This window comes from Streptopelia decaocto (genome assembly GCF_964273445.1).
Source record: "Streptopelia decaocto genome assembly, chromosome: 8".
Taxonomy (NCBI): Eukaryota; Metazoa; Chordata; class Aves; order Columbiformes; family Columbidae; genus Streptopelia; species Streptopelia decaocto.
In genome coordinates, this window is record NC_138662.1 from 14673413 (window position 1) to 14696896 (window position 23484).

General features: G+C 41.3%; 1 protein-coding gene across 18 annotated transcripts in view; it reads left to right on the plus strand.

The window, feature by feature from the left end:
- The window catches only part of MAGI1 (membrane associated guanylate kinase, WW and PDZ domain containing 1), a 341410-nt gene that overhangs the window by 256200 nt on the left and 61726 nt on the right, over positions 1–23484 (plus strand). For 13 of the 18 annotated variants that reach the window (XM_082060139.1, XM_082060151.1, XM_082060150.1 and 10 more), the window contains exons 4-8: positions 8206–8412; positions 11302–11512; positions 15002–15084; positions 18323–18361; positions 23095–23152. In XM_082060139.1, the coding sequence (XP_081916265.1) occupies positions 8206–8412; positions 11302–11512; positions 15002–15084; positions 18323–18361; positions 23095–23152 (598 nt within the window). The remainder of the gene's footprint in view (positions 1–8205; positions 8413–11301; positions 11513–15001; positions 15085–18322; positions 18362–23094; positions 23153–23484) is intronic. The other 5 variants (XM_082060149.1, XM_082060147.1, XM_082060148.1 and 2 more) reach the window with 3 other exon arrangements.

Below are 23484 nucleotides of genomic sequence, written 5' to 3' on the forward strand. Positions count from 1 at the left end.
GTCTCTCTTCATTAATATTTCAGCAGATATCCTGTGCCTGCGGTTATCTCCTAGTACAAATAGGAGGGGGGGAGTGGGGCAGTGACGTTTCAAAGGGCTGTGCTGAGGGCAGCAGAGGAGATGGGTGCTGTGCAGGGGGACTTTAGCATGGTGGCTGGATTTTGAATGAGGATGGCTGTGTCGCCAGGGTCTGGCAAGGCTGTATTAATGAATGCCTGCCCAGCACTTAGTGATCCTCAAAAGAAAAAGTGCTGCACTTTTTAACATGTGAAGGGTTATTACATTATAGCATATTATTGTCAAGGCATCATCTTTCATTCTCAGGACAAGTGTTATGTGATTGCCAAGAGAAGTAATAAGTAATCTGCATTAGTCTCATGACTAAGATGTAACGGGGTGACTTGCTAACATTTTTAAAGTGTATAAAACTAGCTACTGTAGACAGGGTCTCTGATTGTGGTACTTAATGAGTGTAATAAATTACCTTAATAGTGCAGTTAGAATTTCAGCTGAAGTAGAGAGGTGTACTCAGCAACATGCTTCAAATCAAGATGCCTTTAGCCTAATTTATCTGATGTGATAGTTCTCCTTGGGTTTTTCTGTAGCAGCTCTTCTCCCCCAGCTGCTTTAGCAAAATGGCTGGATTTTCTTTACTGGTCTTGTGGTGCCTTTACAGGCTGTGTGTTTTGCCAACTTGGTACAACCTTGAAATGAGAGCTGTGTCTGTGGCATCGAAACATGACAGGAAGGGTGGCAGATGCTGGGGATGCCCATGCAGCAGAACAACATGTTCTGCTTAATAAGATAAGATCCGCTTATTAATGTCTCCGTACTACAGATTGATTCAATAAATCATACTGGCTCCTTTAGCACCATTACAATGTATCAAGTCAAATACCCACATCTGTGCACTGCAGAGTGATTCCTGTTCTGTCTTTGGCTTTTATACTTTTATTTCCTTTATTTTTTAATTTTTTTTTTTTAACAATTAGTGGTTAAAAAAGACATGTTCTTGTGTGTGTGCACAACTATCAGTGTTACACGAGTACTGCTTACTGAAGTGTCACCTGGTAACAATGCTTCATTTCACAAACAGCTACAATGGTAGCTGAGGAACTCTCTCTAAAAGCAAGTATTCAAATATCTGTTATGGTTTCAGTGTGGTTTTGAATTCCCTATGGCATTCCTGATTAGCATCTCTCTGTGCAGTTTCAATAAGAAGTTCTCCAATGTGTACTCTCTGAAATTGTTCATTACCTGTCCAGCTCCTCATTGTTTCTTGATGCATCTTAGAACATGAACCTTAGGAGAAAAGGTGGTTCCCAAACACCTCTGTCAAAAAAGGATATAGTGAGTTGGTTGCGTTTTTCTTGAGTTAGATCTCAGGTTGTTTTAAGGTGTTACTTACTCTCTAACTGCAGTGCGATGTATCGAAGACCGCTCATAGCCGTCAATGGATAGATGGTAGCCAGGTGCATTTTGCCATTGATTCTTGGTGCTGGCTGCGCTCGGGGCTGCCTCTAGAATTGGCTGCTCCTGGCTGATATTATCCGGCTCTGTTGCAGCCGTGCAGCCCTTCTGGCCTCTGCAGCCTGGCATTTCCCTGCCGCTGCAGAGCACACAGTGAGCCACCATCCTTTGGAAACACAACGTATTAATGGAACACATTCTCATGGTGGGAGTATATATATAAATATTTCAGTGTTTTCAAGAAGACTTGCATGTTGCTGTGGCTTAACATCATATTTGCTTGATTCCTGCAGCATTGTGTGTTGCAGCTGCTTCTCATGTGTTCTCTTTATATACCATGCACAAGGACATGCTTATTTATGTTCCATATGATTTCTTTTTTTAGTCTGTTTGCATGTGGATATAGCAGTTGCTCTAATGTAGCTGAGTTCAGGAAACACCCTGAGCTCCCACAGCCATCTCACGCTCCATGCTACCAAGATCTTACTGCTTATGTGTTACTTTAAGTATCTTTGCTTTGTTTTGGCTTGTTAGAAATTTTTGATGCATAAAATATATTTGGACACAGCTGTACATGAGTGTGAACAGTACCATATGGCAATACTTAGTGATATCTCAACATGGGAAAAATCAGAATAAATGAGACTGAGTTTAATCTGTAGGTGACTTTCTGCTGTGCTGTCATTGCCTATGAGGATACTAATTGGAAAGTATGTTAAATTTCAGACATAAATTGAAATGTGCATATTGTAACGTTTTCACTAATTTGACAAGAAACCCAGACTGATCTTTCAGTTCACCTCACCATTAATAACTGCAAAACCTGACAGAGAATCTACTATTTAAAGCAAATCAGATTTGCATATATTGCAGGTTAATTTATCTGAGATCTCTTTCCTTGCCTATGTTTTGCTTCCGATCCAGATGCTGTATCTGCGGCCACCTCCTGGTTGCCTGGATACTCCGAATTTCCTCCAGGCAATTGCTAATCAATGTGCAGTTGCAGCTAGGTGAATCCCAAGACAGCAGCCAGATCTGTCATCTAAATGTAGAAACATGTAGCAGAATGTGATCTGGGAGGAAAACAGACAAAACACTGTAGCAGGAGTTCTGCTCCCAGGAAACAATTCATCCTGTGCTATCAGACACAAGCACCCTTGCTGAGTTGGATGAGCACAGGCTCTTCTGCTAAAATTAAGGGTCAATTGTTTTGGTTCTTCTACAGTGCAGAGAAGAAGGGCTGCAAGTCAGAAAAGAATACAATTACATTAATAATTACATTTAAAGTCTCTGTGTCAAGGCCTTGCTTAATTTTACTGCTTATCTCCAAGTCTGTTTCCCAAAATACCCACTCGCATCAATACAGTGAGCTATGAACTGCTTTTTAAAAACATGAGCTGTTAATGGAGTCCTTGTTAGCAGTGGTAGCTTTGAAGTTCAGATGCACTTCTTGTGGATGCAGAGTCCTCTCTGTTTCTTGGGTTTTCTTATAATTGCAAAATTATGCCTCACTGTAGGCGTCAATAAATTCAGAACTGTGAGAACTCTGCTCAGTACTTCCCTGAGAGACAAATGGACTCCTAGTCCCAGGACTAAATCTCTTCACATCGGAAAAGCAAGACAAATCCTCCTCCCCAGAAAATAAAGAATAGCTACAGCAAAGCCAACACCTACAGATTAAAGTAACTGAAATATATAGTTTGGGACCACATTCTTCAATTGATGTTGTACCATTAGAATTAATGCTCAAGCCCCGCTCGACCTTGCAGGCAGCTCCTCTACCTTTTTTCACCTCTGCCGCCCCGTCCCCAGCCCAGCAACCTCCATGGTCTCATCTTCCCTCTCTGCAAAGTGAAACACTTACTTTCATATCAATTCCACCTTTGAGATTGCGTCTCTGTTCTCATGCATTTCTACCCATTCTAGAAACAGCATCTTGGATGGATGAAATCCTTTTAACTGTAATTGAATGAAATGGTGATTGCCAAAAGTTTTTATGGAGTAGACTTATAATTACTTAAGGGTAGCTAATTGGTGTGCTTTTTGAATTACATTTCAGCTTCCAGGTCACAAAAACAACTTAAGGTTGTCTGTGAATTTACTGCTCATCAGAGGAATATTTACTAAGAATGTTTTGTTATTTTGAAAGGTAGGACAAATTTTCCATTACCACTAGGTTTCTAAAACTTAAAAAGAAAGTTGTCTTGGCTGATAGTATAGCTTTAATACATAAGCTGCAGGACAGAGAGGAAGCTGCTGTAGATTGCTTACATTGATTATGATCACTGCTTGAATTGGCAGAGGAAGAAGTGTTATGATGATGAGAACTTGTCTTATTGTTGTGATTAGCTGTTACCACAGTCTAATTACTGTGTGTGATGCTGAAGTGTGTAAGCTGCTGACACTTAGAGATAAGGGGATGAAAAGGAATCAGCTCATTCCAAATAGTTGTTCTGGGTTTTTTTTCATTATTATTGTTATTTTTGTGCACTCTCCTGAGTGGTGCTTTAGAGTGCATGGATTAAGTCATGGCTTTGGCTGCAAAAGCCATCAAACTTCAGTTGTGGTTAAATAACTTTTAAGCATCAGGGGACTGAATAAAATAAGGGTTAGTGAAAGGTGATGACAAGGAATTCAGCTAATGGTATGTACATCTACTGAGTGAATGCATTGTTATTAGCTATTAATTCAGTTGCTGTAGGCAGAATATAAATGTGTTTGAGGATAAAGCTTAGAAGCCCAGTTCCCATAGGAATCAGACATGGGAAAGTGTCATTTCTGCCATGCTGGCTGCTTCAGAACTGGCGTTTCCACAGAAAAGTAGAGGTTTTTCCAGTGCTTTGATCAAGAAATCTCCATCGTCTGGGAGATGGGCTGCTCTTCTCCAGCTTTGAGACATCACGTTGGGGACACAGTGCTCAGAAGTTCTGCAGAGCTTTACCTGAGCCGTTGGAAGAGCTCAGCACCCCAGGGAGTCCTGCCCTAACTACTGTGCTGACTTTGGAAAATGTTTTGGGATCCTCTGGGATGACAGATGCTTGTGTATGCACATGTAACATGCTGTTAATAATTAGAGCTGATTGGATATTCAGTACAAATTACACTGGCTATGAAGTTAGCCCCTTCTTTAGGCTTACAAGTGGCTCACAAAACACTGTTAAAGCATATTTTTAAATGTATGTTTTTTCATAAACATTGACAGATTTAATTTGAACAAATAACGTCGAGCTTGAATGTTTTAAAACTCTTGCTGGGCTGTTCACTATCAGTTGTTAATGGTGCATGTTTGGATTTCTGAGTCACAGGGTAAATATTTTCTCTTTCTAATTTCTAGGATTAAACATGAGTTTTGATGATCATTTTAAGTGCCAGTCTCTCCTAATGGTGTGTCTGCCCCCATCCCCAGGCTCATGTACCGTATCTTCAAAAAGAACTGCTTCAAGAAGTAGTTCTGACTGCACCCAGCAAACATGAGGAAAAGAGAGTATTTCTGTTTTCTCTCATTCCCCATGTCACTTGGAAGCTCAATTGAAGCTTTATTTTGCAGTTTTTCATCATAAGCTGGGTTGTTTCTCAAACCTGTATGTCCTTGTGTGGATCTGAAGGAAGAGCTGTGATTGATTTATTTTTTTTTAATATTGACTCAGGCTGAATCTGCCTCTTGTGGAGGAAAAAGAAAATTCAGCCGTAATGGCTGCATTTCCCATATTCTGCAAAACAAAACCCACACATGCAGAGCCACGTTCAGTTTCAAATTCGTATTTGCTTTTTGCATCTGTTCATATATACTTGTAGGGATCCTCTAAGACACCACACTCTGTTGGTAGAAAATCATTATTCACTCATAACACCAACAACTACGGCTGGTTTGAAAAGTGACTAATGATTTCAGTGTAAGCAAATCTGAGATGCTTTAGAGAAGCCTGTTTTTCTGCTGAGGAACAGCTCTTCATGGACTATTAGGAACTCTGACCTTGCTTGTTGCTAGAGGAACTGATAAGGAAGGAAACTCAAAGATATAATAATATATTTGTCTGTAATTGGAGGGAGGATGGTAACATCTGTGCTATGTTCTTGTCCAGGAGAAATAATCCACACTTGCTGTATGTCCCCTTCAATCACTTTGTTGCATTAACTGCAAAAAGATTTAACCGTTTACAACAAATCTGAAATAAATTTTGCACAAAATAGTGATGTGCAGTGCCATAAATCAAAAGTGTTCTTATGTATGTGGCACACACGTGGATCTCTCTGCTTAGCAGTTAATATCCTTAGAAAATACACATTTTGTGTGGAGGAAAAAAAAAATCCCTCAGAATCCCAAAGTAGCAGCATTCTGAAGGAAAATGCTGAAATGGATAGGATGACAGCAGGGTAGAACATCCTTTTTGTGCCCACCTACCTTTGTGTTTTCCCTTTGCACTCACTCTCCCCGCTTCCTCCTCTTTTTGTATAAAATAGTCCTGCAGTATATAGAGCATAAGAATAATTTCTCTAGCAGAGACTGCAACCTGCTTGAAGAGCCTCCATCCCCATTAGAGCCTTTTCCAGAAGAAGTAATTTCCCTCTCCCTATAAATTATGCATCAATGTACATTTAAGATTCTGAGATGACGAACAGAAGATGAAAGCATTGCAGAGCATTGCTGCTCCTATGGAGCTGAATCCACGACGTTGTATACAGGCTCAAACACACCTTGTTAAGACAAGCCTGCACGTGTTGCTGTCCTAGTACTCTGGCTGTAAAACCATGGAGATAGGAGCTCCTCCAGCATCTCCTGTCTCAGCACTGTAAGAGTTTTTCTCCTCTTGGAAGGCAGTTAGTGGGAAAGAGCAATCTGTGTCCAAATTGGTCTTCCCAGATGGACTCTACCAGCCTGATCCAGGGTGATTCCTGGTCTCCTTTGCTCCTGACATGTCCAGAGACCTTCCAGAGTCTCAGGTTGAAATCTGTGAGAGGTGGGACACACGTGATCCCTATGGCCTTACCCTACAGCTGGCAACACACACAGCTTCGGGGTTGTCGGGCACTAATGCTCTAATGGGAAGGGACATTCAGTCCGCTAAACAGGAGTCAAGATTAACAACTCGTACTTCCAAAGTGAAAGGATTTGTTGTTTTGAACCTCAAGTGTGTGATGGCTGAGCAGAATGAAATTAGTTGGGTGAGTGGAGCTACTACATACAGTAGAGCTTCCTGGCTAACTTTAAACTCTGTGTCAAAGCGCACTGTATGAATGATGTTCTTTGCTTCTGAAACAAAAATACACCTGCATATGTATAAAAATAAATGGAAAAATAATATCTTTTTTAGCACAAATGAGGTTTTAAAGTGCCTTTGCGCAATGTGCCTTTGGCATGTGGTTTTCATCTAGTGTAACAGAGGTAGTAGAGGAGCATGTACACTTTCTGGGTAATGGATATTAAATATATCGCTAATTAGGTACTGAAAAATTGAAAAATGCTTTCAGGTTATACATAGCCTATGGAGATAGTTGAAAAATGTAATCAAATGTACATGTGTATATTGGAGAAGAATTTTGTGCTGCTGCCGCAGTTGAAGCTGTATGCATGCACCCCACATGTTTATACAAAGCTCTATGGGAGGGCATCCTTTGTATTCTGTCATGCCAGAAAGTATAGGGGAGAATTTTTAAGTTCACCCTTGGCATCTGAAGGTAGCAAATGAAAACTAAAAATAATCCTTGAAAGGGAAAATTTGGAGAGTTTTGTCTATAGCTGTTGTATATCACAGGTCATTGTACAAAAAAATAAACGACGCACCTTGCACTAGGCCTGACTTCCTATAATGCCCAGTGCTGAGGGAACTGATTCCAGACCTGAGATGCCTGTGGAGCATTTCAGGGCAAGTCAAGCACCACTGTGCTGTTTGAGGTGCAGTGAAACAGGAACAGTGAAATAACCTCTGTGCAGTTCTGGCATCAACAAACCTGCACTTCATCTGCATTTCTTTCATGGTCACTTAAATGACAGCAAAGTATCCCAAGCACTTTCCACTGTTTGCAGCACATCTGGCGATGTCTGCCAAGAGCTGTGGTTTGCACAACTGTGGGTGCATCTTTGTCCCTTGAAGTTTTGCTTGAAGGTCTGTTTGTTCACTTCTACCCAAGTTGACCCAACGGTGGAGTTTTCTCTTTGCAGAATGCAGTGCCACATGGTGACTTTCCTTTTCTCTCCTTTGACAAAGATTTCTTCTAGAGTGAGAATAGTTTTTGCTTTTTAAGTGCAACATCCTTTCTAAAAGAACCTGTGTATTAAAGCAGGCCATCGAGCCTTTCATCACTTATCTGGGTGATGGCAGTAATGAATTTTTTATTTTCTGCAGGGCTCACTCCAGATCTGCCACAGCATTGTGTGGGTGCACACATGTAAAAAGGCTACTAATTGAAATTCAGATGTAACGAGATGAAGTTTTGCTGTTCACCGTGACTGCCTTTTGTTTTAGCCCTTGTATGCTCAGTGCACCTAAACAATGCAACCATTGCTTCTCCTGTTAGATGCAACAAGAATAACTTAAAAGGCAGGAAATATTTCTGTGTCTGCTCTAGAGATGAAATATGCCTCCCAAAAATGGGGATGGCATGTGTTAGTTTATTTATTTGCTCACGCATGGGGAGAGACAGAGATTTTGATGGAACTGAAATGAAAATAAAACAGAATTTTTTCTGCTATGAACTGCTCTCTTTTGAAGATGCAAATGTGTTTCTATTGCCTAGGTAACTATTATGGAACGCCCAAGCCTCCCAGCCAGCCCCTCAGTGGGAAAGTGACTTCCACCGATGCTTTACAAAACCTGCAGTCTGGCTCCAAGCAGTCAACTCCAAAGCGAACCAAGTCTTACAATGATATGCAAAATGCTGGCATAGTGCATGCAGAGAATGAGGAAGAGGATGATGTACCTGAAATGAGCAGCAGCTTCACAGGTAAAATGAAAATATCGCCGTCCATCAGTTATGATACATGAGGAAGGTTTTTGGAGGGGGATTTTTTATTTTTAATGGGTTTCCTGCAAAGCTGTCAATCCCTGACAGAACTGGCCAGCAGCGCCAGGGTGACAGGTGTCTGTGTGTGGACAATCATATGCATAGTTTTGTCTTCTAGAAAGGCCTGGTGAGACTGAGCTTGATGAGAAAAAGATGGCGAAAAACACAAATCAGTTGGTTGCAGAACATTCAAAGGAGAGTTGAGCTATGGTTGACAGTTCCAGGCATTATAAACAGTATGACATGGCTCAACCAGTATACATTTGAAATTAATGATTGCTACTTCCAAAATATGTTGCTGTCCTTTCCCCTTCCTTCCTTCTAGAGATACCTGTCACATACAATCACTAGGTCTTCCTCTCCAAGGTACCTTCCAGCAAACTAAGAGCTGCTTGCTACAGGAATGAGGTCTGAAGCATGGGTGCAAGCTCTCTATTTTTATGAAGGCCTTGTGTCCTACTAAACAGAGATCTCAGTCCCACCATGGCTACCTTTGAGCATTGGCTGAAAGATCACTGGAAACTTTTACAATCTAAAATCAAGTGCTGTGCAGGCAGATTGAGAGCAAAATACTGTTAGAGATCAGTTGAGTTTCCACAGAAGTGAAACTTCTAGAAGTTTGTGAAGCTCCTCCCCATGTCTGCAATCCTAGTATTTGTTACCGCTTAGAGCATTACTTATTCAGCTCAGTTTCAAACTGAATTAATCTTCTTAACTCCCTTTGAGGTAGGTCCTTAGCAAGCAGCATTATCAGCACCCCCAAGCCTTTCACAACTGCTTGCTCTGGGTTCTCACCATCACTGGTGACTGGTCCTTTGTCCTCTGATCACTTCCCACCACCATAACAATTTTCCCTCCCAGCCTCTGATGAGTCATAGGAGCTGTCATGCCAGTTCCTAACTGCCAAAGTGTTGGCTCTAACATCTGTGTAGAGCTGTAAATGTATTTAGGCTGAGGTTTAGATTTGCCTCTCTCTGGGCCAAACTATCAAATGGCTTTGAGGGTTGCGCTTTGTTACAACTTTCTTACCCAAATCACTCCTGGCTGGCCTGATTTCCCCCCAGGATGGAGTTTCTGTCTCTGCTAACCAGCTCCTTTACCTAAGGGTAGTTTCTCACATGTTGTGACATGGTGACAACCTCAGCCCTTGTTACGGGATCTGATTTTGGGAGGAAGTTGGTGGAAGATGCTGTTTGACCTCCTTGCTGTCAGTCTCAGTCTGGTGCCCCTGAACTGACTCCACCATCATTTCTGTTCCTTGTTTTCCTTCACAAGATGAAATACTTGAAGGTGCAGCTCATTTGTCACAATGTTATCACACCTCCATTAAATGGGCACAGAATCAAGAAAAGAGTTATTTCTTGTATACCAAAGTGATTCCTTATGCTTATTTCACATGTAAGTGTGCTAGCCACACTAACGTGCTCCTGCTTCCTTAGAAGATGTCTTGATGACTTGTGTTTTCCAGACTTTGACATGTTTACACTCGCAGTCTTAAGCTGGCGATGATTCATTCATGCTTCTTTATCTTGTCAGCTTCTACCTAAAAATATCGAACACCAGGAAGGCTAGAAAGCGGGCAGCTAAGAGTAGTGGTATAGTCTAGCTCTTTTTTTTCCCTTTTCTCCCAGTTTATTGTTTTCAATATCTTGCCTTCTTGTAAAGGCAGCACACACACTAGACACAGAGCAGGAGCTGCAGTTAATGCCCCCCCCAGAAACCAAGGTTGTGGACTGTGAGTTGAGGATGTCAACAGTCTCCAGTCTGGAGACTGAGATGAAGTTTCAGCTGGGAAGCCCTTTCAGTCCCACTGCTTGAGGACACGGCACAGGGTGACACTGATCTCTCTGTCTTCCACTTGGCGTGTTGCCTGCAGCATGTACTGGTGACTGGTGGTCCCAGGTGATTTGGAAGTACTGCCATGAATTTTCAACACCTTCAAGAACTGAAGAGAGAAAATTCCTTTGGTAGACACAGGGATAGTTTTAGAATTTGTCTGTTGTTGTCAAAACCTCTCTGTGAAGGAGTTAGAGGCACAAACCTGGTTCGTGGAGAGCATTTACTGTGATTAGGGGTGCAGGGAATGAGCAGCAGTGCTGAAAGGATACAGCTCAAAACTGCATGGACATAAGCATCAGAAATGTTTCCTTAGAGGCAAAAGGGCCAGATTAATAATAAAATACTCCTGAGTGACTTTGACTGGAAGGATACAGTGATGAGCCATGGAAAAAGCCTCCTCAGACAGCTAGAACAGGCACTAGTAAGCAGCAACATGTGGATACGTGATGCAGTGCTGACATCCATTTCAATTTTTAATTTAAAATAATGCACTGTGCTAAAGTCATTCACCATTAGCTTCTTGAATCTGAGCCTCTGGCTACCTTCCCCACTTGCAAAAATCTCCCTTTTTGATGATTCTTCAAAAAGGAAATTTCATTCTCCTAATCCCTGTCCCACAATAAGCACGGTGGGAGTGAACCTGTAAGCCTGCTCAGAATCCCATTGAACTCATCTACATCAGTGAGCTCTGGCCCCAGCCAGCCTGGAAGACTTTGGTACCTCAGCAGGTCCTATTAGAGCAAGCACGGTAGCTGTTCACAGCTCCTGATCTGCGCTGGCAAGGGTCTGGCTGGCAGAGCTTGTTTGGGCAGAGCAAGCTCTTCCCTGCTGGAAAAAAGACAGCAGAGTCCCTGCCCTCGGTTCATCTGTTGCTATGTCTTGCGAATTAAAAACCAGGGAGAGGAAAACTATAAGGGTGAACCCAGAGAAGCAAATGGGAGGAGAAAAATCTGATTTTCAATTTTATTTGTGCTTTTGTTTATTCTGCAGCAGAGTCTGGTGACCAAGACGAGCATAATACGCATATCATAAGGGAGACAGCCCCACCGTCTGCGATTGATAGCCACATCAACGTTCCCACCACGGAACCATCTCAGAACCTCCCTCAATACCTACCTCCTTCTGCTGAGGATAACCTAGGTCCTCTGCCAGAAAACTGGGAGATGGCCTACACCGAGAACGGAGAAGTCTATTTTATAGAGTAAAGCACATTTTTGTTGTCCTAGTTCCTTCTCTCCCTCTCTCTGGGCATAAGTAAACCTCCATGGATGCATTTTGTGTGTGTATTAAATATATAGTGTATACAGTTATGTTGCAGAGCTGTAAGTTCTTTACTGTTGTGAAGGGATTTTGCATTTCTGGATTGGATTAACATCCAAATTACTCCTGAGTTCAAAGGCAGGTGGAATTGCTTGTTTTATGAGGGTAGTCACAAAAACAACAGACACTTATAAAACATGGGCCAGTTGTTTTCACAGGTGGAATGAAAGCTCGTAATTAAAAGGGCAGAGACTTCATTTCTGGAGCTGGCCTCTGTGCATAATGCAGCAGAGAGAATTCCTCCGGTCATGTGCCCAGGCAGCAGCAGAACTAAGGAATGGAATTTGTGTGTTGTCTTCTCTGTCAGAGCAAATGGGCCAAGTGTGTTAACATGCTCCAGTGGTTTGCAGAAGGCATAGCTCAGTGCCAAGCAGGCACAGTAAGTTTGGAAGAGCAAGAAGGACCTCGTGCTCTGCAGTCTTTGCCTGAGCGCTGAGTGCTGTCAGCAGTTTTATGATGATATTGATTTTTTTCATGCCATAAATAATAGTCTCTAATTATACTTGTCTGGATTTATTGAGGTAGGTGTGACTTATAAAATGGGACCTGTTAGTGAAAGAGATTTTTTGCACAGAGTTTAGATAGACATTAAAATTCAATTAGCTTATGAAACTCAAGCCCTTAGCTGTCCAAATAGAGGAAAGGGGGGAGGTATTGATTTTGGATTTGATGGTCTGTTTAATGTGGTCTTGGAAACGGAGATTCTCTGTGCACCAGAAGCCAGTGGCCAGTTAGTACAGAAGAATCCCCTCTGCTATTGCTCCTTCTGGTTCTCCAGAGTGTTGTGCTGGAGTAGGGCACTAAGGGGACCAGTCCTGCTCCATCATCAGAAGAGGGGACTTCTGGAGACAGACGAGGAAAGGTTCATCAGAACAGGTTTTGCCTTGGCTACAATGTCAGGATACACATCAGAAAAGAGTGCCAGAAGATCTGAGGAGTGACTGAGAGCAGCGCAGCAGCTCTTCACCAGCTGGGAGAGGGCTACTGTAAAAAAGGCCATTTTGCAGGACGTTCTCAATTACCTGAAGTGGCTCCACCAAACCCCTGGTGTGAGCCAAAGTCTAGAAGGCACAATGTAAATTCTCATCAGCTGCATATCAGATGAAATGGAAATGTGTTAATTATCCTAAACACGATATTCTACCCCTAATTATTATCCTCAGGGTGCCTCATTCTTTGCTGTACTTTCTGGCTTTAATGTATATAACACAGCCTGTGTAATAGCCCACCCAGCCTGCCATTTTCCTCCCTGGAGCAGGACAGATGATGAGCTCTAAATGCTGCCCAAGCAGCTGGTTGCTCCCTTTTTCTTTTTCCCCGCGTGGGCCCCTGCTGTCCATCCATACAGGTGCTACAGCAAGGGGTTCTGCTGCTGCCACTGATGTCCCCAAAACCCATCCCCATCACTGCTGTAGTCTCTATGTGGATGTGTTCTCTTAACAGTGCAGGACTGTAGCAACTTAAATAATTTGTTAGACCTTTTGCAGGAGAATCATATATGTGGTGGAAAAATGTAGCCTGCATACACGACTGTCTGTCTGGCACGGAAATCTAGTGGCACACCAACTGCTTCCTTCCCTGCCGTGCAGATTGACCATTTTGACAATACATACGCACAAGGGGTGATTTTGTGTGAGAACGTGTTAGTGTGGATGCAGCACTGAATAACTGCAGTTCTATTAATTCTAAGGACACCCTGAGCCTAGAAACAATTTAGTTTGATTTGTATCAAATTAAGAGAGCAGCTAATGAGCTGTGTGGACCCAAGCTGGCTCAGATGTCTGTACCATCATCTACAGTTCTTTGGGTTATCAAAGCAGGGTGCTGAAGGGAACAGCGTGGGAACATCTGAGCTGCTTGCACAGAACCAGCACAGCCCCAGTGGGACCAGAGCTGCATGTCGGATAACCCATCCTGATGGCTTGTAGCTGAAGCAATTTGGCTCTCAAGATGTGTTTTCTGGTGCTTTAATTGGGTTTTTCATTACCCAAAGTATCCCAGTCCCTCGTTACCCTGCATGTAGATCTATGTGTGTTACAGATCTAACATGATTCTGTCCCTCTGAGTGTGTGATCTGAAAGGTGTTCAGCTAAATTTTCTGTGCCTCAGCAAACCACGCTGTTGTGAGCCTTTGGTGAGCCAGACAAAGTCGCACAAAGTATGCAAATATTTCATTGCTGTCCTCTCACCGCCCTATTTCTCAGCCAGATTACAGACTTTCTTATTTACAAGTTGGCAGAACCCCTCTGTTTTATTACTGTTAATTTGCCTGACTTGCTGCATTTCTGCTGTTCAGTTTTCTAGTTGGTGATTAATTGCTCTGAAGTGTACAAAAAGATTAAATGCGTTTGCTCATTCTGCCTTGGGAGCGCTGGATAGCAGGATGTGTTAAAACAAGGCTGTTTTATTTACACACTCAGATCCTAAGAACAGGGCAGTCTCCTATTCTTGCAATAAAATACAAGTTTGCTGGTCAGTTGTTAGTTCCTCAGGGATCATAGCCCTCATTACAGCATTTCCAGCTTCATGAGACTGTTGTGAGGCTAAGGTTAAGTTTGTAAACCTCTCTGAGACCTTGAAGGGGAAGTAAATAGCATTACTACTGTTAAGCAGTGTTAAAGGCTAAGCTAGATAAATGATACCTCAGGGACTGGAGGGCTATCTTTGTGGGTTATGTCTGAGATGACATCAGGCTGTAGAAGAGGCATTATATTACAAGATTGTCTCTGTATGCAAATGAAATGATGGGAGAATAGTTTCTAGAAAATGTATTTGAAGCCTGTTTGCTATGCAGCTTTCACCTCTGGGACTGGCATCGCAATACTGTCAGGGGACTTGTAGAAAGGAAGAGTTGAAAGTAAAGCTGTTCAACTTCCATCAAAGGCTTTGACAGAACAATTTTATTTGTGTAATTAAAAAGTTTTCACTGGCAGTGTTGTTTTTGACTAATGCTTGAGTCAAACCTGGACAAATGTCAGAGGTCTTTTGCAGGAACAAAGATCACTGCACGGTTTAGGAACAAAGGGAAAATTCTGTCTTTTCTTCAGGAGGCAAATGACACAGACACAGGTCCTGGAATTAAGAAACAAACCACCAAAAGCAGAAGTTTGGAAATTAATATTATAATATTGCAGCTTTCACATGCATCCTTCCAGTCAGGAATGTTGTTCTGTATATTTTCACTTTTCACCTTTGTGTTTTCAATTCCAAGATTCTTGTGATTTGCAAAACATCAAAATGTAATATTTCTTCTGAAGCCAAAGTATGCCTTCAGGTCTGTTGAACGGTAACGAGGATATATACTTTTATGTCACTGATACTTCAGCTCTGCTTTATTAACAAAGGTCATATTTCCATTTTTGGTTTCCAGCCATAACACAAAAACAACATCTTGGCTAGATCCACGGTGCCTGAACAAACAGCAGAAGCCTCTAGAAGAATGTGAAGATGATGGTAAGAGACTGCAAGTATTGAAATAATAATGTGTTGGGTCCATTTCTAGGTGGCTTTCTTCCTTTCCTTTTCCCCTTTCCAATAATCTGTGTTAGAAATACTTAAAAATAATAATAAAAAAGGTTTATTAGTAAGGGCACAGAGACAATATCCATTATGTTGTTGTAAAATCACTGTTTGTGTATGTAAGATAGCCACTGAGATGGCAGATCATTTAATAAAGATCAAAGAGGTGCTAGAAGTAAGAGACCTCTGTTTCTGCAAAGGCATTTGAATAGTCAGTGATGCTGAACAAGGCTCAAAGCTTTCTAACATGTTTCTTCCTTGGATGGCTGTGTAGGAGGAAAGCGACTGAGTCTCTATTTGCTCCGTTGTGTTAAACATCAACCACCCGATTTACATGAATTGAAAGAGTTATGTTGTTGTTTCCTTGTTGGAGCAGAAATAACTCAATTGCTTCACTTCTGCAGTTAAATTCTGACAGTCCACTTAGTGTTATGATTGCTGAAAACAAATTCCATTTGAAAGTGTACATTTTTGCCACAGAAAATGTACACTGATGTAATTTTGTATTCCTTGAGATGTTGGAAATGCAAGCCACTGTCCAATTTAGAGCAGCCAAATGCAGGACTGTTAAAAGAGGTTCATTCCCTGCATCCTTTAGGAGATGCTGAAAGAAAAAGGGAACCGTGATGAAAATAACTTAAATGTTTGGGAAAACCTGTGTGGAAGTTTTGGTCTACTGAGCAGGAAATGTGATGGTATTCTAATGCGTAATTTTGGCTAGCACAATGCTATAATGCTAGACATATCTTAAAAATGGAAGGGTTTATTTGTCAGTGTTGGTGCTGTAAAATTTGTTTTCATAATATAATTAACCTCCTACTGGTGTGAGTCAGCTCAATAAGAACTGTGGTTTTAGTATTTTGGAAAACAACCGACTCAATCCCCTTTTACTGGTAGGTTCAAACCAGGGCTCTAAAACTGCTGTTACTATTTTTGCGCATGCAGTTTTTCAACCTCCGCTTCCTTTTGCGTGTGAGATTTTGCAGGATGTGAGAATTTTCCTGTGCAGCTTTTGCTGCCATGATGAAGCAGCTCACCAGCTTCCTAGTGCATAATGCAGCATATCCCAACCCGCAAGGATGTGCAAAGACCGGGCAAAATCCAAAGCACACCGAGCTGATGCCTGCTTCAGATCCTTAGCAACTAGCATCATCTGTCAAGGAGTGAGCAGAGGGAGCTGGATTAATGAAGGCCTTGCTCTGCGCCTAAAAGTGGATATGTCAGTGGGTAATCAAAACTGGAAGGAAATTAAATAATAGCGTGTGCAGGCAAAGCTCCCTCCTCCTTGCAGTTAAGCATTGCTGGCAATTTAGAGAGGGGGTTGCTAAGCCTCAGCACAAGCTTTCCTCTTTCAGAAGAGGGTAGTTATCCCTAAAACAAACTTGGCTTTCACTACCAGCAAGACTCCCACTGTGCTGATAGCCCCGGTGATGCCAGCGAGGGTCACTGTGCTCTGGGCCAGGACACAGAGCAGCGGCAGGATGAGGCAAGAGGGGGTGGCTGAGCTCCTCCATCAAACAGCCATAAGCCTCCTTGCAGAAGGGAAAGTCTTTCAAACCTCATGTACTGTTAGCAATTCTAAAACAAGCCTTGGGGTAATTTATGTAATTGGAATTAGAAACATACAGTTGGGTAATTTTTTGTATTTGATTAAGTTGATAATTTTACAGAGTAGTGGCATTTTTGTTTATCAGGTCCTTAATATCAGCTAATTTCATCTTCCCCCACACCTCTTCACTTCATTCACCAAGTTGCTCATTAATGAATATTTTTAACATTCAGTAGTTAAATCAATTGCTTCATAGCTACAGCTGTGCACCGCACTGTTTTGCTTGGCTGCCCTGATCTTGCTTTTCAGATAAAAATAATTGTATTTTAGAAAACAGTGTGAGTACAAAGAAGAGAGAAGGCTATTTTTACTGCATTATAGTTGCTGGACGTTTTTGGCAAGGGGCACTGTTGGGAGTATTTCCACTGCAGTCAGTGGGACTCTTCCTCTGTTTTCTTTGGGCTGTGTGTGCGCACTTGAGTTTTCAGGCTCGATCCCATCCTGTTTGTGGTTGTTATGAATGTTAGATGTCATTTCAGATTTGTTTGGGTGCAGTTGCCTTGTTTTATTTTTTCATCAGGATACATGTTCCTAACATGTTTTTGGTTGTTTGCAGTTGTTTAGGCTATCAAAGGAAATTGCAATTCATATTTCATGCTAATGGTCCTTAACAACTTCTTTGGTAGAATATATTGTGAACAGGTCATGGAACTGGTTTTTTAGGTGTCCAAATTTTCAAAAGAAATACTGTGAAACTACATCTTCTGTTTGCTTCTATCATTCATTGATGTGGTTTATACTTTACTGTATTAGGTCCAAGATTGTTTTTACCATCTTTGTTCTGGTTTTGTCATAATCTTTCATTTTCAGACTGCATTATTATTATTTATAGGCTAAGCAATACTTTAATCATTTGTGTCACTGTTAACTTATGAATATGGAGCAGATGAATAACAGTGAATATTGATGGCTTTGTGTGTTTGAAAAATTATGTGATCTTTGTCCCAGGTGCCCTGCTAAAACTGGTGCATTCCTGTATATGCCTCACCAGTACATCTGGACTTCAGTGTGGGCCTGTGCCTCCAGATAAACAAGGCGCTTCACTTTGTGTCTGTGTTAAATCATCTGAGTAGTTACGGTGAAGTCAATTGGACCTTGTATGCACATAAATTTAGGTACTTTCTTGAAAACCTTGCTACATTAGTTCTTATTTAGATGCAAGGTTTTCCTCTCAGATTTCTTCATTAGTATTCAGGTCTAACCTTCTGATGGATCCATGTGTCGACAGAACGGATTGCGAAGGTCGGACCGTGCAGATCTGAGGGAGAAAGCTTCATTACAGTGAGAACAACACAAATGCATTACTTGGCCATACCAAACTGTGGCATGCAAGTAGTAAATTAATACAGATACTTTGAGAATGCAAGAAACAGTTATTTCGTTATCTACATCAGATCCATCAATATTCAGATCACTAAAGTGCAATAAATGGAAATCTTGGGCATCGTCTATAGATAATTAGTGCCAGTTCTGCTGTTTACTTTAGGGATTTTCTTGCTTGGTGTTGGTATCTGAAATTTTCTTTTAATTTTTTCTGTCTCATTTACTGCTCTTCCCTTGGAGAAGAAGGGGTACACACGGAGGAACTGGACAGTGAACTAGGTAAATCATCCATCTCTCATTTTGATGTTTGACTTCAACTGCACTGTTTCAAGCTTTTACTTACTTTCTCTTTTGTATCATTTTGCATCTTTCAGTTTCTTTATTTCAACAAGCCTAATTTATTAGCAAAACCTCTCTAGCATACAAAGCATTAATCCTCCCCTGGTTTCAAATCTACAGTGTTTTTCTTACTGATTTGGAGTTTGTAGAAAGTGGGAGGGTCTTAATCTTGCAAGGTTTACTCAACGTTGCTTCCTCCTGGATCCTGCTGAAATCAGGGGTTCTCCCATTGGCATCACTGGCTCCAGAAAAAGCTTATAGATGCCAAAGCTGAAATAGAGTAGCTAGTGATGCTTTTTCACTGGGGCTAAAGACATTTCCCAGACAAGAGAAGAGTGATTCAGAAAGTTTAAGTATTGCATAGGATGCTTCTGCTGAGCTTGTGAATGAAACAGCTGAAAATTTTCTCTCAGTAGGTGATTTTATAAACAGATGATTTTCAATGATGTGGTACGCTTTTATTTCTGCATCTTTTTGTGAAGAATGCTGTCTTGATATCTAATCTCAGTGGTGCTCATTCTGTTTATACTGATGGTGGAGGTAGTTGTTATTTCTGTTCAGCTATGCTCTAGTGCATTTGGAAAGCTGAAAGGCATAAAAGATTGCATAGGATTTTATTTCCACTAGGTCTGTTATTGCTTTTAAAAAGGACTGTATTTACAGTTTATAGTTCTGCGTACTGGAGGATTGTATTACCAGAGAATTAACCTCTGGTTTCTGTAATGACTTGCAAGTAAGTGTATTCTGCTTCTGTGTGATTGATACGGCCTCAGCAGCCAGCAGCTATTGAGTGGACTTTTAGCACTACTCCAGGAACTGATCCTCTGGATAATATGCCTGGAATAATGTTGGAGACCTAACTTCTTTTAGCGCAAGCATTTGAAAGAGATGACAGTTGTAAGAAAAATGCAGTCGCTGTAGTGGTACATTAGCATTATGCTCAGCTCATACAAATAATCAGCAGCAGACTGAGTAACAGAAGTAGGTGGATGCACACCAACAACCTGCTAAGATTTCTCAGGACAGTCTTCACAAAGGGTGACTTAAAACAAGGTGGGGGGAAAGGGCAAATTTAGAGGCACTAATGAAATGGAAATGTTCCCTTTTTTCAGTGTGATATCAGGATCTAGTGCAAGAGAAGAGCTGAAAAAATAGATGCAGGGAAACTCATTAATTGATAAGCCTGATCCCAGTTCTGCAGGTACTTACATACACAAGTGTTTTGCTCAAACATCATGAGATATATGCTTTGTTTTAATGCAGATAAGCTTTATTGAGCTCATAGCCCATTAATATACTGTTGAGATTTGCAAATGTTGCAGTGTAAAGAAAGATGTTTTCAAATCCCTTGGTTGGCTACAGCAGCGTTAGGGAGGGGGCATGAAAACATGTGGCCTATTCACTAACATTACTCGTGATTAATACAAACCGGTTGGCACCAGATATTTAGCAGCTGAGCTTGTCAACAGTTTCTTTTCTAAATATGAGAAAATTAAAACTTGAAGCACTTGCACAACTACTTATTTTCAAAAGAGGGAGGCTGAATATGGAGCAATAAGTCACTTACTTTTAACGGAAAGTTTTACAAAAGGACACAAAAATTGAAAGTTTAGAGTAGAATTGGGCATGCGCTTGGTCAGATCCTCCTGGCCTCACAGGGAGCAATAAGAGCAGAGTATACTGAGGTCATCTCCAGCTCCTTTAGTGATAACTGAGTGCAAATAAAATACCTGGTAGCTGGAGAAATTGTATTTTAGGAATCCATCCATCCCCTCTGTAGGGCAGGATACTAAGCAGGGGCATCTCAGTAGGAATCCATGTATTTACCCTAGATTTAAAAATGTAAAACTGGATATTTTTCCACTGAAGTTACCCGCTGACAGATGTTCTGAGGCTGCAGAGTGCTGCATGGGTGCACCAAGAGAAAAACCGTATGGCTCACTCAGGCTCCTAAGGATGCAAAATATTCTTGGAAATCTTGTAGTTGTAATAAAATTGGATACTCTCGGTCATCTTTAGTCTGGCAGGAGAGGTAGAGAAGGGAGATGAATAATTTAAAGCCGTTAAGAAGCTTGACTGTGAAACATGGCTTTGTTTTAGAGAACTTTCAGAGGCTTTTAGAAGTCAGAAAGCACATCTATGTAGTCAATGAGTAATGTGTTGAAAGCTGCAGTTTTGTGCATTGTTACTTCCGAAAACACAGAGATGTGTTCCTCAAATGGAAAGCTGCAGAGATAGAAAACTGGAAAGATTCTGGCACAATACCATTTTTGGGGTTAAGGAAAGTGCTGGTTTTCTGACCTGTGAAAGTTCTTTAAAAGAAAATAATTGAAAAAAAGTGTAATACCAAAACATTTTGTGAACAGAATAAAAGAAAAAAAAAAAGTTTAAACTTTAAAAATAGAAAACACTTAATAGTCCAAAGTAGACAGAAGATATTTAGCGGGAAAATAAGTAAAAAACTCGTTTTAAGGCATTTGTGCATTACTTCACCCTTCCCTCATTCACTTTTTGTTTTTCTTCCGCCCCCAGCTCGGTCTCTTTACCATTCTGCTTTCACCATAGTGCAAAGAATTAGGTGGCTGCCACAACATGTGATTTTCCTGTTTGCGTGCTAGGTCTTAATTTAATTGCACTGAAACTCTTTAAGCCAGTCCCACAGTGTTTTCACCATATGGGACTCCTTTGTGAACCTGAGAGTTCCCTTTGCAAAAAGACTTTCAAGATTGGCCTTTAACTTTTAAACTTTCTCTCACACACATTTGCACGTTGTAAAGGAATATCTGTTTCTGAAGCCTTCATTTCAGATCAGTCTGTTGATAAAATTGTGGAGTATTTTCATGCCCAAAAGTTAGCACTGGCTTGCATTTAATTGCTTATGTCTCAAGGAATCCAAAGATGTTAAACCCAATAAGGATAAAATAGTTATAAGAATGGAAAACATGCCTTATATCTGCAACTAAGGGACATGTGGAGCAAAACCCATGAAAATGGATTTTCTCTGATCTCCAGCCAATTCTGAACACAAACATAAACTTTGAGTAATTAGTCCATGTGTGTTTGTATAGATTCTGTTCATCCTCAGTCTGGAGATATTTCTATCCTTATGGCAACGTAGCTGAAGTCTATAAATGCAGAACTAGACAGTTACATTTATTCTAAACAATGGGCCATTGTTGATTGCCAGTGCTCAGCAACTGATGCCATTTATAATAATAAAAAATCTTTGCATTTAATAATAAACAAACAGATTATTTACTATCAGTCTTGTCAATTTAGTGATAAATTTTGAAGAATTATTTTGCATGGAGTATTTGAATTTGTGTTATCTGACAGTATCTTTTTTGTGTTTTTTTTTAATTTAAATGAATGTACATTCTCTGTGGAACCACACTTGCACAGTCCATAGCATGGTGGAGCCCTCTTTAGAGTTGATTCACAGTCTTGCACAAACACGCCACTCTGTATTGTTAATAGGATGATTATTTCAGTACCCACAGCCAACAGGAACATTGTGTTTGAATGGGACAAGGATCAGGCCCTTAAGTAATACATACAGCTTTAATAACCCTCAGTTGGATGCTGAAGTGATTTTATCACATTCGCTAATTATGGTTAAAGTACCATGTGCAGTCTAGAAAACCAACAGGAACAAAAGTGGATACATTTCCAAATGTTAATTTCATCTTCAGAACTGTTTTTTGTTAATTATGCTAATTAAAAAACGAAATCTTTGTTACATGTGATTATGGCAACATGTGTTTTTACATTAAGTGTTATGCTTTGAAATACATCTGTGTGTGCCAGCCCCACTTGGGTGGATTCCATATGCCAGGCGTGTACATTAAATTCACTTTGTCCTGTTTCAAGATGTGCTTTTGCGTTGAGATTGTGACTGAGCAATGCAGTGTAAATCCCTAAGAAAGGAGTAAAGAAACCCCACTTTTTCAGGAGTGGTGAGCATAAGAAGCTCAGTCCTGGCACAGGAGATGCAAGTGGTCTCTCTGTTAGTGTGCTACAGTTGCTGCCATAATCTCACCCATCTTATCATAGAATCATAGAATAGTTTAGGTTGGAAGGGACCTTCAAAGGTCACCTAGTCCACCCACCTGCCATGAGCAGGGACAGCTTCACCCAGCTCAGGTTGCTCAGAGCCCCGTCCAGCCTGGTGTTGAATGTCTCCAGGGAAGGGGCATCCACCACCTCTCTGCGCAACCTGGGCCAGTGTTTCGGGTACCAGTATCCCCAAGTCCTTCTCCACAGGGCTGCTCCTGTTGGCGTTAAAATGCTGCAGGCCTGTTGCATCAACTCCCACTGTGGTGCCTCCATCCAGGGCCACTCTGCCCATGGTGGTCAAACCAGGAGGGAAATTGAGGCACTCCAAGAAAAGAAATTTATTGATCATTTGTTTAATGTAAAAAACAAATCTAAAATTGGCTGGCATAGACACCTTCCCACTGATTTGCTAATCCAGCACTGGTGGGACAGGCTATGATGCTGGTGCCGTGCTATGCCAGCCTTTAAAAGGAGGCTGTGATCATTCTGAAAAGTTTTCAAAGTGATTTCTGAGTTACTGATGAGTTTTGCATGCTGAGCAGGAGCAGCTACCTGTCAGAAAAAACAAAACAAAACAAAACAAACAGAATCTTCAGTAATGCTTTTTCTATTTGCAGAGTTGCCTGCTGGTTGGGAGAAAATTGAGGATCCTATATATGGTGTCTACTATGTAGAGTAAGTGCTGCTCTCCGATTCTGGTGTGCCTGTTGGGCAGAAGAAGGCTTTTCTGGTAGCTTCTCATACCAAGGAGGAGGACACCCTGGCCCCTGTACATGCTGGGGGATGCCACGGGGGCTGGGAGAGCAAACCCTGCCCTGCCATTCCCCATCACCTGGTGGGCTCTGACAGCAGCCCCCTGGGGTTAGGGTGGGCTCAGGGGGATACAGAGCACCCCTGGGTCTGAGTGTGCAGGAGCCCCAGCACATCACAAAATGCTTTTATCCAGAGAACATTAACAAGCGTGCAATTAACTGATCTCCATCCCCTTTGCTATGGTCTAAATATGA